General features: G+C 49.2%; 1 protein-coding gene across 1 annotated transcript in view; it reads left to right on the plus strand.

The window, feature by feature from the left end:
* The window catches only part of Cpt1a (carnitine palmitoyltransferase 1A), a 55711-nt gene that overhangs the window by 35864 nt on the left and 3527 nt on the right, over positions 1–16320 (plus strand). The window contains exons 9-16 of the mRNA XM_051193506.1: positions 203–290; positions 2948–3143; positions 5085–5273; positions 6016–6121; positions 8435–8551; positions 11240–11404; positions 12873–13007; positions 13974–14126. Coding sequence (XP_051049463.1) covers positions 203–290; positions 2948–3143; positions 5085–5273; positions 6016–6121; positions 8435–8551; positions 11240–11404; positions 12873–13007; positions 13974–14126 — 1149 coding nt within the window. The remainder of the gene's footprint in view (positions 1–202; positions 291–2947; positions 3144–5084; positions 5274–6015; positions 6122–8434; positions 8552–11239; positions 11405–12872; positions 13008–13973; positions 14127–16320) is intronic.

Raw genomic sequence — 16320 nt, forward strand, 5'->3', positions numbered from 1 at the left:
TACGTGTTTATCTGGAAGGAACTTCAGTACCCTGCCTGGTACGGCTTAGCAAGTCCCTCAGGTGCTACCCCAGGGGACAAGTAGAGATGATGAAGTCAGACTGGGCAGCATGCACAGGAAATAGGCAGCATTTTAATCAGCTCCATTTCAAGTTTCCCTGTGGGATTTTTGCCTGCTGGTTTAAAACACATTTTTATTACAGATTCGTCTTCTGGGATCCACGATTCCTCTCTGCTCTGCCCAGTGGGAGCGACTCTTCAATACCTCCCGAATCCCTGGAGAGGAGACAGGTCAGTGGTGCTCACCAGGGCCTCCCCTGGGACCCAGCATTTGTCATTCTGCTGCTCAGAACCAGGAAACATTGGGGAACATTGTGGGCAGGATGATCTGCTTGGTCTCAGGCAGGATGGTCTCCAGGGTGTCAGGGGTAGGATGATCTGATCTGCAGGGTATCAGGGACAGGATGATCTTCAGGTTGTCAGGGGCAGGATGATCTTCAAGGTCTATCCTGAGAGCTGTTTATGAACATTCCTCATATTGGAATCTCTTTGTCTTTTGTTGTTGGTAATGGTTTAGTAACAGGAGCTCATGTGTTCCAGGATGGCCTAAAACAATACATAGTTGAGGATGACCCCAAGTTTCTGACCCTCTTGCCCCCCACTGGGATTACAAGCATGTGTCACCATGTCTGGGGTATATGGTGTAGGAATGGAATCCCAGGTAGACAAGGGCACTATCAATGGAACCCCAGCTTTGGCCTGGATTTCCTTTGTCTTTATTAAGTCTAGACAATAGGTCAGTCCTAGATTTTAATATTTCTACAGTCCAAAGTTTCTTTCATTGGGCATTTTCCCTAGGCCTGCTGGAATGTTCCCTTAGACATCTTATTCTGGCCCACATGTAGGATAAAATACCCACACCCGAGTCGCTGCTTACTGTCGGCCTCCTGGCCTGGACAGTGTGGTCATATAATCTGCCTTCTAACCTAAGCCATCCATGAAAAAAGAGGAGAATGGATACCAGCTGGTACCATGAAGACCTGCTGGGCTCACATGTACAATACAGGTCACTTTTTAACATTGTGATGAAATACCTGAGCACAGCCACTCATGGGAGGAAATATTTAGTCGGCCATTGTTTCTGGGCTCTGGAAGGGCAAAGCATCATGGGATGCAGAGGCGTGTGAGGGAGCAGAGCCCTTACCTTTTGTCAATCAGGATACAGAGTTCAAGAAGGGGACTAGATGGAGTCAAGGACACCCCTCAGGACTGGCAAATGGCTCAGCACATCAATGTTCCTGTCCCCAAGCTTGGTACTTGTGTTTGGTCCCAGGAACCCTTGTGGTAGAAGGAGAGAACCAACTCCCACAAGTTGCCCTCTGACCTCTATATGTGTACCATGGCATGCCTGTCCTTACATGTTTGAGCACCCACACACACAAGATAAGTGAATATATGTAAATTTTAAAAATTTGAAGGACCCTTCAAAGATGCATGCCACAGAGGACATCTTGAGGGAGCTGGTTCTTTTCTTCACCATATGGGGACAGGCTGGGCAGCAGATGCCCTTACCAGCTGAGCCATCTCACTGGCTCTATCATGTCTTTAATTGTAGTGATCATAAATATTAAAATCTGGGTAATGCTGGGTGTGATGGCACACGCCTTTAATCCCAGCACTCAGGAGGCTGAGGCAGATGCATCTCTGTGAGTTTGAAACCAGCATGGACTACAGATCGAGTTCTAGGCCAGCTAAAGCTACTTAGTGAACCCCTGTCTCAAAAACAAAATCAACAAATAAATAATTTATTAAAGGTAGTGTCCCTGGTGGGGGACATATAACCACATGCTGGCATTCAAGGACCTTGCTACTTAGTTGTTCAGTCTGTTTATTTTCTTCTTTTGAGACAGGGTCTCATGTTCTAGAACCCCCTATGTAGACCAAACTGACCTTGAACTCAGAGATCCACCTGCCTCTGCCGCCTCAGTGTTAGGGTTAAAGGTGTGTTCATTCTTCTTAAGCTTTGTCATTGTGTTTATTTGTGTGTATGATTGTGGGAGGGCACAGCCATACTGTAGCACTCATGTACAGCTCGGATGACAGGGCTCTGGGGCTGGCTCACTACTTTCGCCTTTACATGGATTCTGGGGATCAAACTCACAGTACCAGACTTGTGCAGCAAGCGATTTTACCCACAAATCATCTCCCTGCCCTTCCCCCCACTCTTGAGACAGGGTCTTTTGTAGCCCTGGCTAGCCTCTAACTTGATATGTAGCTGAGGCTGGCCTTAAAGTACTGGTCCTCCCAGTTCCTGCCTGGCTGAAACATTTCATTTTTTAGAGATTTATTTTTATGTATGTGTCTGTACCTCTTTAAATATATGTGTGCCAGAAGAGGGCCATCCCTCCAGCCCCTGAAACAGCTTTCATGATGGAGTTTTGCACTTTCTTCATCAGAACATTTTCCAGGGTTCCCTCTTGTATAACCATATAACCATATGGTCTGGATGCTTTGGATTCATGAGCTGTGTGGAAACTGGGTATTCACTTATAAGGAGAGTGCCCATCCCAAAGGACACTCCTACTTCTTCCCAAATTCCCACCAGTAGGGAACCAAATATTCAAATGCCTGTGACTTATGGGAGACATCTCAAACTACTTATGCCAACCCTGTTTCAAAGGCAAGGGAACTGAGGCTTTGGAGGGCTGGTTAAGCCAAAGAGAGTGACTCAGTTTGGAATCAAGGACCACATACCTGTAATCCTAACACACAGGAGGTAGAGGCTGGAGGACAGGAGTCCAAGGTCATCCTGAGCTGGTTAGATAGGGAGTTTGAGTCCAGCCTGGGCTACATGAGAGCCTCTCTCAAAAAGCCAAACACTCAGATCTGAGGCTCCCATCGAGGCCTTCTGACTTCCTGTCTCTCCTTTTGTGTCCTCTCCACCCCAGACACCATCCAACACATCAAAGACAGCCGGCACATTGTCGTGTACCACAGAGGCCGCTACTTCAAGGTCTGGCTCTACCATGATGGGAGGCTGCTGAGGCCCCGAGAGCTTGAACAGCAGATGCAGCAGATCCTGGATGACCCCTCAGAGCCACAGCCTGGGGAAGCCAAGCTGGCTGCCCTCACAGCTTCAGACAGGTGTGGAGCCCTGCAAGCCCTTCCTGGGTCTGGGCTTCATAGTATTCTGGGGAGCTCTTCCTCATGAGGCACAGACGCACTGATGCCAGCCAGAGCACCAGAGCAGCCAGAGCACCGTGTTGCTTTCATGGTGTCAAGTCTGGCTCCTGGATAGTGGGTCACAAGGGCAGCTGAATTCAGCACATGACAGCAGGTCTGTGTATGGGGTTAGGGAGGTAGGGAATGCCACACAAGGGAACATGGTAGAAGGGAAGGTGTAGTCTTTTTTATAGTCTTTTTTATAGGGCTATAGACATACTTATTAATGGCCTCCAACTTGCTGTGTGACTGAGGCTGGTCTGAGACTCGGGGTCCTCTTGCCTCCTTCTCCTACATGCTTAGATTAAAGTCCTGGACCACCACATCCAGCTAACTTCCTTTATTTCTTGATTTCTTTTTTTGGGGGTGGGGAGAGGAGGGTCGAGACAGGGTTTCTCTGTGTAACAGCCCTGGCTGTCCTGGCACTCCCTCTGTAGACCAGGCTGGCCTCAAACCCACAGAGATCCACCTGCCTCTCCCTCCTAAGTGCTGGGATTAAAGGTGTGAGCTGCCACCACCACCCAGCCTTGATTTCTTTTTCTGAGGCAAGTGCTCCACCACTGAGCTAGCCCCCAGCCAGGGAGACTTGCTCTGTGTGTGTGTGTGTGTGTGTGTGTGTGTGTGTGTGTGTCACATGTGAGTGTAGTGTAGTGTAGTGTAGTATGTGTGCATCTTTTTTCTTGCCCCTGAACTGGCTCTCCATCCCTTCCCCCTCAAGTGAGCTTGTCTTTAAGGGCAGTTCCAAGAGAGCAAAGGGGTCAGATTAGAGTCCCTGATTCACTGTGGGAAAGAGAACTGTCCTGCGCCCTGCTTTGAGCCCAATGAGGAGCAGGTGGAACAAGAAGTGGGGGAGGGATTTGGCTCTCCATCTTCCATAGAGCTGCTCTGAAGCTGCAGGAGCCAAGGCCAGGGCCAAGCTCTTTGATAAGCAGTTGCTCCAGGCACTCAGAAGAAACAGGGCTGTGTGTTGTTTGAGTTTGGGCCAGAGACTGAGAAGTTAAGCCAGTTTCATCTCCTGCCTTGAGGGCTGGGGACCTGTGGCATTTGTGGATATTGCCAGAGAATGGGGTGGAGTTGGGCAGTGGAAGAATCGCAGAGGGCCTGGAGGCTGAGTGAGGGACATGGGCCTCACACCAGTGTCACAGGATGATCATCTTGGGACTATCATGTGATCTGGGTTCAGGAGCTAGACGATTTCACTCGTTCCCTGCTCCAACGTAGTTGTGGTCTGTTCTCTGTGTCTTAGGTTTCTTCATGTGAAGACATCAGTGGACTCATGCCTGAGAGAGGCTCAGGGCATAGCTTGGCTCAAGGATAGGATACTTTGGCATTTGTTGTATCTTCTGCTGGGGGATGTCTGGGGCAGGGAATGGTGCCCCTCCTTGACAGCTGCACAACAGTCTGGACTGCATTCTGAGCATTTATTGTTAATTTAATCCAAATCCTATGCACAGTCAACTCTCTCTCTCTCTCTCTCTCTCTCTCTCTCTCTCTCTCTCTGTGTGTGTGTGTGTGTGTGTGTGTGTGTGCGCGCGCGCGCGCGTGTGTGCGCGTGTGTGTGTGTGCGCGCGCGCACGTGCAAGCATACTCAGGCATTAGCCATCCACATTGTTTTGGAGACATGGTCTCTCACCAGCCTGGAGCTTGCCAGTTTGGGTGGTCTGGCTGGCCAGTGAACCCCAGGGATCTTATCTTGGTCTCCTTAGGCCTGGGATTTCGAGCATGTACCACCACACCTGGCTCTTTTCCATGGGCTCTGGGAATGAAATTCAGGTTCTCATGCTGACAAGCAAGCACTATTGTCCACTGAGCCATCTACTCACCCCGGCAATAGTCTTTAGAGGCATTTACTTTTTGCTACAGAGTGCCTTGGGCAAAGTGTCGGCAGACCTATTTTGCACGAGGAAAAAATAAGCAGTCCCTGGATTCAGTGGAAAAGGCGGCATTCTTCGTGACGTTGGATGAATCGGAGCAGGGATACAGGAAGGAGGACCCGGAGGCATCCATAGACAGCTATGCCAAATCTCTGCTGCATGGAAGGTGTTATGACAGGTACCTCCTCCTTTTAATCTTCAAGGTTGATAGGGGGTTGTGGCAGATCTTCCTGGGTTTGCTGTGAAGTCTAACCCCACCCTGAGGGTTGTACTGTGTAGGGATGAGCACCAAAACAGAAGGCTCAGCCAGGTGGTGGCTCACACCTTTAATCCCAGCACTTGGGAGGCAGCCAGATCTATTCGAGTTCAAGACCAGCCTGGTCTACAGAGGTAGTTCCAGGACAGGCTCCAAAGCAATACAGAGAAATCTGTCTTGAAAACAAAATAAAAACCCCACAAGGCTCTGCTTGGTTACCTCCACCCAGACTCCCACACACAGCCCAGGCCAGACAGATTGGAGGTCCCTTCCGTTGCTCTCCCCACCACCTTTCTTAACTGTGGGTTACTGGGCTCCCACAGGAGCTGGCACACAGCAGAGTGGGGTCAGTCCCAGGAGTCAGGCCTGCGCTCCTACTCTCCTGGATCCCCCTTCCAGAGTTGTAAAGCGAGGAGGTGCCTCCCAGGTCTGTCTGGAGGGGCCATATGTTAGTCCGGTATTACAGTAGTCTGCACCATGATGGTCCTTGGAAACACATGTTGCATATGAATGTCCCTTTATTGTCACCTTCCTGGGTATAGAAACTTGGAAAACTGTCAGGGTGAGGAGAGGCCGTAGTCCATGCAGAAAGAAACATACATACAGCTTTTAGGTTTCAGTGTCAATATAACCCGGAAGTTCATGATCATGTTTTCTTCTGTAGGTGGTTTGACAAGTCCCTCACATTTGTTGTCTTCAAAAACAGCAAGATAGGCATGAATGCAGAGCATTCCTGGGCAGACGCACCCATCGTGGGCCACCTGTGGGAGGTAAGCCACACCCTTCTTGCCTGTTGTTGAATGTGGACCAGACCCACTTAAACTTGATTGCATTTGTCTAATCCTCTGTATCGGTTGTGTTTCTTGTCTGTGACCAAATACCTGTGACAAAAAGGGAGGAAAGATTTCTCAAAGCTAGGCTTTGAGAGGGCACAGCCCAGTGTGGCAGTGAAGTGTGGGAGCTGCTAGCTTGCTTCCCAATGCACCAGGAAGCAGGGTCCTGGCTATAGACCTCAAGGCCTGCTCCCAGTAACACACTCCCCCCAGAGTCCGTAACACCCAAAATAGTGCCAGGTATTAAAGCACATGAGCCTGTGGGGGCCTTCGTACGTAACAGTACAAAGTTCTTCACTGGCGGTGGTACTACACAGGAAGTGAAAGGCATTTGAGTCTTGGTTTCCTGCAACTTATGTTCCTTGAGTATAGGCATGTGGATATCTCTTGATACAGCTGAAGTCACACAGTGACTCTTAGCTCATATAGCTTGGTTCATTCTGAAATAATACATTATACATTTATGGCTAGACTTCCTAGTTTTCTCACTTAACCCTAGTTTGAGAGCAAACAGAAAGCAGCATATTAAAGTGTGTGTGTGTGTGTGTGTGTGTGTGAGACCATTTAACCCAGGCCAAATTCCAATGCATGGCAATCCTCCTGCCTCAGCCTACAGAGTGCTGCTGGGATTACACCTTGTGCTGCCATACCCAGCTATGACTTTGTGTCTTGGTTTCCTCTTACAGTGCTGTGCCTGCTATTTCTTTGCCTGTGGTGCAACATCAACTACAGAGTGCATGCTGTGCCTTCCTGCTCATGCACGAGCTCTGTTCTCTTTCTGGAGGGGACAGGTCTTCTTTAGGTCTAGCTGACCCTATCTCCCCCCAAAGCATACCCTCCAGAGAGGCTAGCAGCACCTGTCTCAGCTTCTGTCATCCCTCAGGTGTGCTGACCTTTGCTCGTTGTCTCGGCAAAGTCCCAGCTGCTGCTGCTAATTCAGCCTCGGAAGGTTTCCCACATGGAAAAGCCAGGAAAGGGAGAACCAGGCTCTTGGAGCACACTTCTAAGACACAGATTCCAAATGGCAATGTGCAAGGGCTTATGTCCCTGCCAGGCCCTGAGCCGATGCCAGTAGAAGTGTGGACTCTGTCAGCCCAGGTGTACAGATGCCTTGCCTTTATTACCCCCAGACACTGCAGCTCACACACATCCCAGGGAAGCTCTGCACAGCCCAACAGTATAGGCCTGTCAGAATATCCCAGGGACCTTTCAGATAACACATGCAGAGCTATTGTTGGGTAACGAAGGTCTCTAGGGCCCAGGCAGCTTGCAGCACACAGAGCATAGTTATCAAGGGCAGACCTAAGAGGACAAATGGTGGCACATGCCTCCAGTTCCAGCACTCAAGAGCCTGAGACAGGAGGATGACTGAAAACTTGAGGGCAATCGGGGCAACATAGTAAAATGGGCAAACAAAACCCAAAAGCATTAAAAAAGAGATAACGAAGAAAATCAATAAGATATCCACAGGGTCTGACTGACTTTAAGGTTTATTGCGCATATGTATGAACATATGAGTTCAGTACATGCAGCGACCAAAAGGGGGTGGCACATACCCCGAGCCAGAGTTACAGGTGTCTGTGATCTGCGACCCAAACCCCAAACTTCAGTCAGAACAGCAGGCACTCTTAGCTACTGAGTCATCTCCAGCCCCCAGGCTAATCCTTTAAAGCAAGTCTGATCAAGACGGGGTTAAGGAGGTAAAGCCTTAGGTCAGGGATACAAGTAGAATCAGGAGCTAGTTTTCTGTCCACCTGATGGAATGACAAGGGCTCTTGAGTGGAGCTCAGGTGCCTAGGAAAGAGCTGGGGACCTGGCTGTCATCCTAGAGGCACAGTGCCACATTGCCACGGGATGATTCTGAGATGTGAAGCCTGGTAAAGGCAGACACCGCTGAGGCAGCATCCTGGCAGATGTCTATGCTTCCCTGGTATTAAAAGGACACAGAAAGATGCAGAAGATGTGACAAACTGAGGTTTAGAGCCGCAGTTTTACCCTCTCAGGACCTGCCCTCTAGAAACCACACAGCAGCTGTCTGGGAGCTTCCAGGACTCTGCCCTTTTGGGTTTTTAAGCTTTATTTTGTGTGTGTTGAACTGAAATGAGCACCCACTACCCAGCTGGTGGACAATGGGGAAGGAGGGCACTGCCCTTGTACCCAAGACTGATCCCAGATGTGTTGTTCTGTGCTGAGCATGGAGGAGACTGTGCTTCCTCGTTTTCTCCACATTCTCTGCTTCTTTCTCCTCAGTATGTCATGGCCACTGATGTCTTCCAGCTGGGCTATGAAGAAGATGGGCATTGTAGAGGAGAAACCAACCCCAACATCCCCAAACCCACTAGGCTACAGTGGGATATCCCAGGAGAGGTAAGTCTGCTGATCCAGAGACCATTGTTCACTGAGGTGCTCCTGAAGCAGTCCTGAGCTCTGTGGACAGGCAAGCTGTCTTCCAAACAAAGAGAACGCCGTTGGCCCAGAGCTGGGGAAGAAGCCTGGGCTGCTGAGGGAAATGAGGCTTCAGTTTTCACTTTTCTGTTGAGATTTCAGCTGTGAAGTCGCTGAGCTTCTGTAAATTCCCTGCAAATAAGGCTGAAAACATAAATCATACCTTAGCGGTGATAGGGTTCATCTTTAATCCCAGCACTCAAGAGGCAGAGGCTGGCTGACCTCGTGAGTTTAAGACCAGCATGGTCTACAAAGCGAATTCCAGGACAGCCAGGTTTGGGAATGGCACCCAGGGCTTTGTGCAAGCCTGGCAAGCTCTCTACCTACTGAGCTGCATCCCCAGCTCCCAGGTTGGTGATTTATAAATTTTAAAACAGTGAGTACTAGCTCTCCAGGGATATTTCTGGACTGTGTGAAGGGGGCCTGCTTCTGCCATCTCAGTTCCTGTAACTGAGGCAGGAGAACCACTGTGTCCTTGTCTTAAAAAAAAAAATAAATAAAAAATAAAAACAACAACAGAAGATTCTGAAACAGTTTGCATATGTGAGATTTTAGAAGCATTAATAATACTATTTTTTAAAGGATAATAAAGGAATTTTTTTAATAGAGGTTCTGCGAAGAAGGGGTGTTAAGGTTGGAATATCCCAGCCTGTTGGAATTTCTGGGGCCTGAAAAGCACTTTTTCCTGTGTTTAAAGTTCTAGTCCTGATGCTCTGAGGTCCTAGGGCATTGTGGGGTCCATGGAGAAACATGGCCTCTACAGAGAGCCTGACCTTGGTGCTGGGGCTGACTAGGCCACATACCGCTCACTGGGTCTTTCAACACACCTTATGCTACAGCAGAACTGAGAGGCCGGTGCAATATTTCCTGCATATCACACAGATCCCCACCAGGGAAAATCACGAGATTCTTGTTTACACAGGGTCATCTGGGTGGCATAGGTTGTGTAGGTTTGGATAGTCATATAGTATCATGTCTCCTCTACTGTCACAGCATCAGACAGCAGTCACTGCTCTAAAGCACCTGTGGCCTCCACCTGCCACCCCTCTCCCCTGCAAACACCGATCTCTTTATTGTCCTTTACCAAAAAACAAACAAACAAACCAAAAAAAAAACAAAAAACAAAAAACTTTAATGCTGCTAGAATTTCACATGTGTAAACAATGTAATTTGATTATATCCGTTCCTCCCTCCCATTCCGCCTGGGTCCTCCCTGACACATCTCCCTCCCAACTTCATGACTGTTATGACAAAGAGCGAGGGAACCTTGGCGGATCCCATGGCAGGCAAGGGTGATCCAGGTGGGGAACAAACAGGCCAGGCAGACAGTGCTTAAGCAAGTAGTTTTATTAGAAAGGGAAGATGGTTGTGTGTCATGTGATATGGATGCTGGGAACTGAACTCGGGTCCTCTGCAAAAGCAGTACACTCTCTTTAATTGCTGAGCCACCTCTCTAGCTTCTCTATAAAAGAATAACAACAACAGTCCAATGGATCCAATGTGCTCACGAGTGCAGGGAACCTCCCATTGGCCTCACCCTACAGAAGAATGACACCTCCACCCCCAGCAGCCATGGCTGTCAATGAATCCTTGGCTTGGGGTGGGGCCTCGTGAGCCCTTTCCTGCACCATGGTAGAATGTTGCCTGGTTTGATCTTGTGCAGGCAGCCACAGATACTGTGAGTTCATGCAGTTCTGTCATGTACAGAAGACATGTTTTCATGTCCCCCTTTCCTATAATATCCTCCTCAAAATGAGCTTACTTTGTGTAAAAGACCCATAGTTGCTGAAGGTCCCTTGAGTCTCTAGGAAGTCTTTTCCCTGGGGAGACACAGTCTGCCCCTCAAAGACTCCAGTGACAAATCAATGTATGGTCCCACCATAGTCTGAGTTTATTGGGCTTGCTCATGGAGCCTGGGTGAGGGCCGGGGCGTGTGGCCCCAGGAGCAGCTGTGTCAGAAGGTCAGACTCAGCATGGATGATGGCTTCCCCATTACCCCATAGATGGAGTTCTACTTTATGGTACCTTTCCATCACCCATATAGTCTAGCATCTTCCAAGGTGACAAATCCACTTATGGTTGGGGCAGAATCCCATACAAATAACTACAAGAAATGTGAGGGCAATCTGGCTATGACATTTGTCACCCAAGTGATCTCCAGTGTTAATTCATCTGATCTGGTTGGCTAGGCAGGTGTCCCCTTCCTTCATTACTACTCCTCACTAATCCCTCCTAAAGCTGCCCACCTCTTGGAAGAAACCCTTCCCCATACAGAGCAGGGCCATCATCCTATCAAGGACCCTCTGAACAAGGACCTGGAAATGGGGGAGGGGCTGCCTTGGAAGTTTCTTACACATAATCCTAGCTTTGATGATGTTGCCTGTCGTGTTCAAAACACTGTTCTGTTGTACTCTACGACAGTCTCACGGGCAGCAGGAGCTGTGCTTCCTGACTTGGTTTCCCCATTGCTTCCAGCGTGATGGAGAGATGCTGTACTTTTCCCTCTCCAGGGCTTCCAGGTAGATTTTCTGGAAAGATGGCAGACCTGCTTCTGCCCTGCCCCGTTCTGTCATGCTTCCCCAGTGACTGGAGCCTGTTCTTTCCCTGCAGTGTCAGGAGGTTATAGAGACTTCCCTGAGTAGTGCCAATCTTTTGGCAAATGATGTGGACCTGCATTCCTTCCCATTTGACACCTTTGGCAAAGGGCTGATCAAGAAGTGCCGGACGAGCCCCGATGCCTTCATCCAGCTGGCACTCCAGCTGGCACATTACAAGGTAAGAGAGGATCTGGGCTCACCGTGAACACTTTGGGGTCCCCCCTCCCTCCCCACACATCTGGGCTGTTTCCCTAGTGGGAAAGAGCTCTGAAGTCTAGCATGGAGGGCAGCCAACACCAGACACCAGCCCTGCAGGCCTAGAATGTCACACTGCAGATCACCCTTGGTTTATAGTAGCAACCCTCTCAGGCAGTGGCTTCTATCATAGACAAGACAGTTTGAGACATATGCAAAGGAACATAGGGGCTGGAGAGATGGCTCAACCTTTGCAGAGGACCCCACACAGTTGCCAGCACCCCAGCATGGTGACTCACAACTGCCTGTAACTCCAGTTCCACGAGATCTGATGCCACTCTTCTGGCTTCTGTGAATTACATTCACATAGTCACATGTATGCATGGAGGCAAACACACACATAAAATTTTAAAATGTAAATATTACACACAACCCTATAATAAGCCCTGGATCCTACAGTGTGTGTGGTCAGAGAAAATACTTCATGTGGTCAGAGGACAAATTACTTAATATGTCTGACCTTTGACATCCCTTTCCATTAAAGTAGAAGCCATCAACTCCTCCATATTCTAGGCAGAGTCGGGATTATGTGACATTTCCATCTCCTTCCTCTGGACACTGGAAAGGGTGGCAGAAGCAGTCTATGCTTGAGGGAGGATGTGGAAGGGACTTTGGTTCTTGGGAGGGGACAGCCTACCCTAGACAGGGGCACTGAGTTGCAGGGGCTGCAGAAGTCATCGTGGCAGCAGGCCTAGATGTACTGCATGGTGGGAGGGTGGATATTTTCCTGTCGTGGCATCCCCAGGGACTCAGCCTGCTGTGTCACTCTTTCTTTCCAGTTGTCCACTACCCTTGACTCCCCAGGAGCTCTCCCCACCCCACCCACCCCACTCCATTATCCTCCAAAGTCCTCTGTGGTCACCCTAACCTTAGCTTCCTCTCTTCTCTCCCTAGCCACGCCCTCCTGGCCACTGCCCCTCCCCCCAGGCTTCAATAACTGTTGGTACTTCCCTCCCATTTTCCACAGGTGGCCCTTCTATTGCATCCTGAGAACAAGCTTCTGTCTGTATCTGCCAGCTCTCAGGGCTACTGTCCTGTCCATGGCCATGCTGGCTGAACTCCTCTTCATCCCCCGGTCCTGCCCTACTGCCCCATCCCTCCCCTGGGTCTCTCAGACCTTCTCATGGCCCTGACCCTGCTGTATGCCTTGTCCTTCCTACGTGTGTTCACAGGCATTCACATTAGGATCTAATGTCCTCTTCTAGCCTCTGGACACCAGGCTGCTCAGATGTACATGCCGGCAAAACACCCATACACGTTCAATTCAATTTTAAATAAAGAACAAGGGGCAGACCTCTCCTACCCCAGCCCCATTCCAGGCCACTTCTCCCTGTAGACTTAGATGGTCACTCCTGTCTGTCAGCTCTAAGCTGTGTTTCCTGCCTTCCTAGGACATGGGCAAGTTCTGCCTCACATATGAAGCCTCCATGACTCGGCTCTTCCGAGAGGGCAGGACAGAGACCGTACGCTCCTGCACTACAGAGTCCTGTGACTTTGTGATGGCCATGGTAGACCCCACGAAAACGGTAAGGTCATGGGGGCAGAACACCATGGTGCATGCTTTCCTGGAAGCACCTGTGTAGCCCTTCCATATCCCATCCTCCCCTCTCCTCCATCTACCCCTCCACTCACACCCTTGCTCCCCAGCACCTCATGCTTTCCCCTTAAAGGAACAGAAAGCATTCTCGAAGTTCATTAGTGACACACACAAAGACAGTGTTGTCCACTGAGCTTTGGGGAATGAGATTCTATGTACTGAGAACCTTCACATGAGAAGGGACATAGCGCAGGGACAGGGGCAGAAGGCCACCCATGACTGGTATCAGTGGACTTTAACCCGGGGATCTTCTGAGCCTGTTGCTCACTCTAACAGACAAAGTTGGGACTTCTGTGCTCTGCCTCTGAGGAGCCCTGTAGTAGATTTGTGGCAATGAAGAAGTAGACTCATGAATTCAGTCTGGTGCTGGCCCCAGCTAGCACATAGCCACATTCAGATCTGTGCCCAGGCGCCCAAGCCCCCGGGTGGCTGCTTACCACCAACAGATATTAGACTGCAAGAGAGCCCCGACTCCGGCTTTCTTTACTCTAGAGAAAATAGCATGTGGCTCCATCTGTCACTAGATCCTTCAGTATGCTCCTGGGAGGCCCCACCTTCCAAATTGAGGGTCAGTGACTCGAAGTACATGCTCGTAAAGAGCATGTGTTACTCAGATGACATTTTAATGTCCTGAAGAACCCAAAGTAACCTATATGTTTGTGGTATGTGGAGAGAGAGAGAGAGAGAGAGAGAGAGAGAGAGAGAGAGAGAGAGAGAGAGAGAGAGTCCTTTGAGGCAAGAATCTGGGAAGGGACAGTGGATTGGCAGGTTCTGTCAAGACATCTTGGTCCAGAACCAGGGCATATCCCACAGCCTTTTGCAGATCACTGAAGAGAAAGTGGCCCAGTGCACAAGGAAACCATGCAAAGCATGTCCTTGTCCTGTTGACCCTTAGGTGGAGCAGAGACTCAAGCTGTTCAAGATAGCTTGTGAGAAGCACCAACACCTGTACCGCCTCGCCATGACGGGTGCTGGCATCGATCGCCACCTCTTCTGCCTGTATGTGGTGTCCAAGTATCTCGCAGTTGACTCCCCTTTCCTGAAGGAGGTAAGTTTCCTGCCAAGGTTGTATGCTCAGCCTGCTCGTCCGGAACAGCTCTTAAAATTGCTCCAGCCTTGCACCTCAGTATGGGTGGAAAGGCAATAGGCATGTGGAGATACAAGCTGCAACTTCGGAACCAGGTTTCTTCAGCAGCTTAGAAAGGCTGGTGTGGGCCTTCTGACAGCAAAAGCAAGAGCTGAGTGCTAGTAAAATATGGCAAATAATTAGGAAGACATGAGCACTGAGTGTCTGTCAACTTTGTTCTCTGTGTATGCAAATCTGTGTGCACTTGTGTGAGCAAGTGTATGCACACATGTTGAAGCCAGAGGAAGACATCAGATATCTTCCATCATCAGCCCTCCACCTTATTATTCCCTTGAGAACTGAACCTCCAGGACCAGGGTCAGCTCACCATTTTTTTTTTTTTTTTTTCAAGACTGACAGCCAGTAATACCCTGCAGTACTGTTTCCACCAACACCCAGCACTGGGGTTGCTGGCATACATACTGCTCTGTTTTTTGTTGTTTTCGTTGTTTGTTTTCCCATAGATGCTAGGAATCCAACTTGGGTCTTCATGCTTACACAGAAAACACTCTTACCCACGGAGTCATTTCCCCAGCCCCTCATTTTTTTGTGTGTGTATGTATATGGCTGTTTTGCCCTCATGTATGTCTGTGTATGGAGCTTGGTGTTTATGGAGGGCATCTGGTCCCCTAGAACTGGAGTCACAGGTGGTTGTGAGCTGCCATGTAGGTGTTGAAAATTGAGGTCCTCTGGAAAAGCAGCCAGTGCTCTTAACCTCTGAGCCATCTTTCCAGCCATCTGTTTTTGGGTTGAGGCAGGGTCTCACTATGTTGCCCTGGCTATACTGGAACTCTATATATGGGCTAGGTTGCCCTTGAACTCACAGATATCCACCTGCCTCTTCCTCTTAAGTGCTGGAATTAAAGGTATATACTATCACACCTGGCTTCATCTTTCTTCTTAATATTTGTGAGTTTAATTTTTTTTAAAGTTTGAGACAGGTTCACCATATTGGTCAAGGTGTTCTTATATTCCTGTGTTCAAATGGTTCTACTGCCTCAAGATCCTAACATAGCCAGGACTAAAGTTATACACCACCATGCCCAAATTTCCAAAACTTGGTTTTTGTTGGGATTGTTGGTTTTTTGTTTTGAGACAAGGTCTCTATGGCCTCAAACACACCCTGTAGCTGGGATAGCTTTGAACTGCAGACCTGTTTGCCTCCACCTCCTATGTGCTAGGATTATTGGTGTTCAGCCTGGCTTTTCTGTTTTGTTGAGAGAGGATCTCACTTTGTAGGGTAGGCTAGCCTTCATTAGCAATCTTCTTGCCTTGACCTCCTAAATACTGGGATTGCAGGTAGGAGTCACCATACTGGCTTTTAACAGTGGCTGAATATAATAACCAGCTTGAAAAACCCTTGAAAATCTAGAGGTGGTCTCTTAGAGGTTGTCCTAGATCCCACTGACCTCCACCTCCTGAGAGAGAGATGGTTTGGTCAAGGGGAGGGGCTTCCTGCTCACACACTTTAATCTTTGTGCCGCCTTCAGGGTCTTTCCTTGTCTCCCTGTTAGGGGTCCTCAGGCAGAGCAGAGGAAGGGTGTTCTATACTGCTTTCTGCTGCTGCCATAAAACACTCCGACGACTTGCCACTTGGGGAGGGATGGGGATAAGGTTTACACTTCCAAGTCACAGGCCATCACTGCCATCACTGGGGGAAGTCAGAGCAGGACCTACACAGGAACGATGGAGGCGCTCTCCTTGCTGGCTTATGCACAGCTCACATCTACCTAACGTTCTTTAAAAATATTTTTTACATGTGTGAGTGTTTTGCCTGTGTGTATATGTGTATTGCCTCAAGTGTGTGCCGTACCCAGAGAGATGTCCCGGAGCTGGAGTTACAATTGTGAGCCACCATGTAGATGCTAGCAGTCAAACCTGGGTCCTCTTTGCCACTGCTCCATCTCTGCAGCCCTCACCACTACACTCCTCATACAGCTCAGGACACCCTGTAAGGGAACAGAACCACCTACAGTGAGCTGGACCTTCCTGCATCACTCAGTCTTCCGTAGACTGTGCCAAGCCAGCCTGACACATTTACTCAGGAATGTTTTATGCTCACCCCAGGTGGTTCTCAGCTGTGTCAGGATGACAGTCAATGCTCACTAGGAGAAGG

This window comes from Phodopus roborovskii, unplaced genomic scaffold, assembly GCF_943737965.1.
Source record: "Phodopus roborovskii unplaced genomic scaffold, PHOROB, whole genome shotgun sequence".
In the NCBI taxonomy this organism is placed as follows: Eukaryota; Metazoa; Chordata; class Mammalia; order Rodentia; family Cricetidae; genus Phodopus; species Phodopus roborovskii.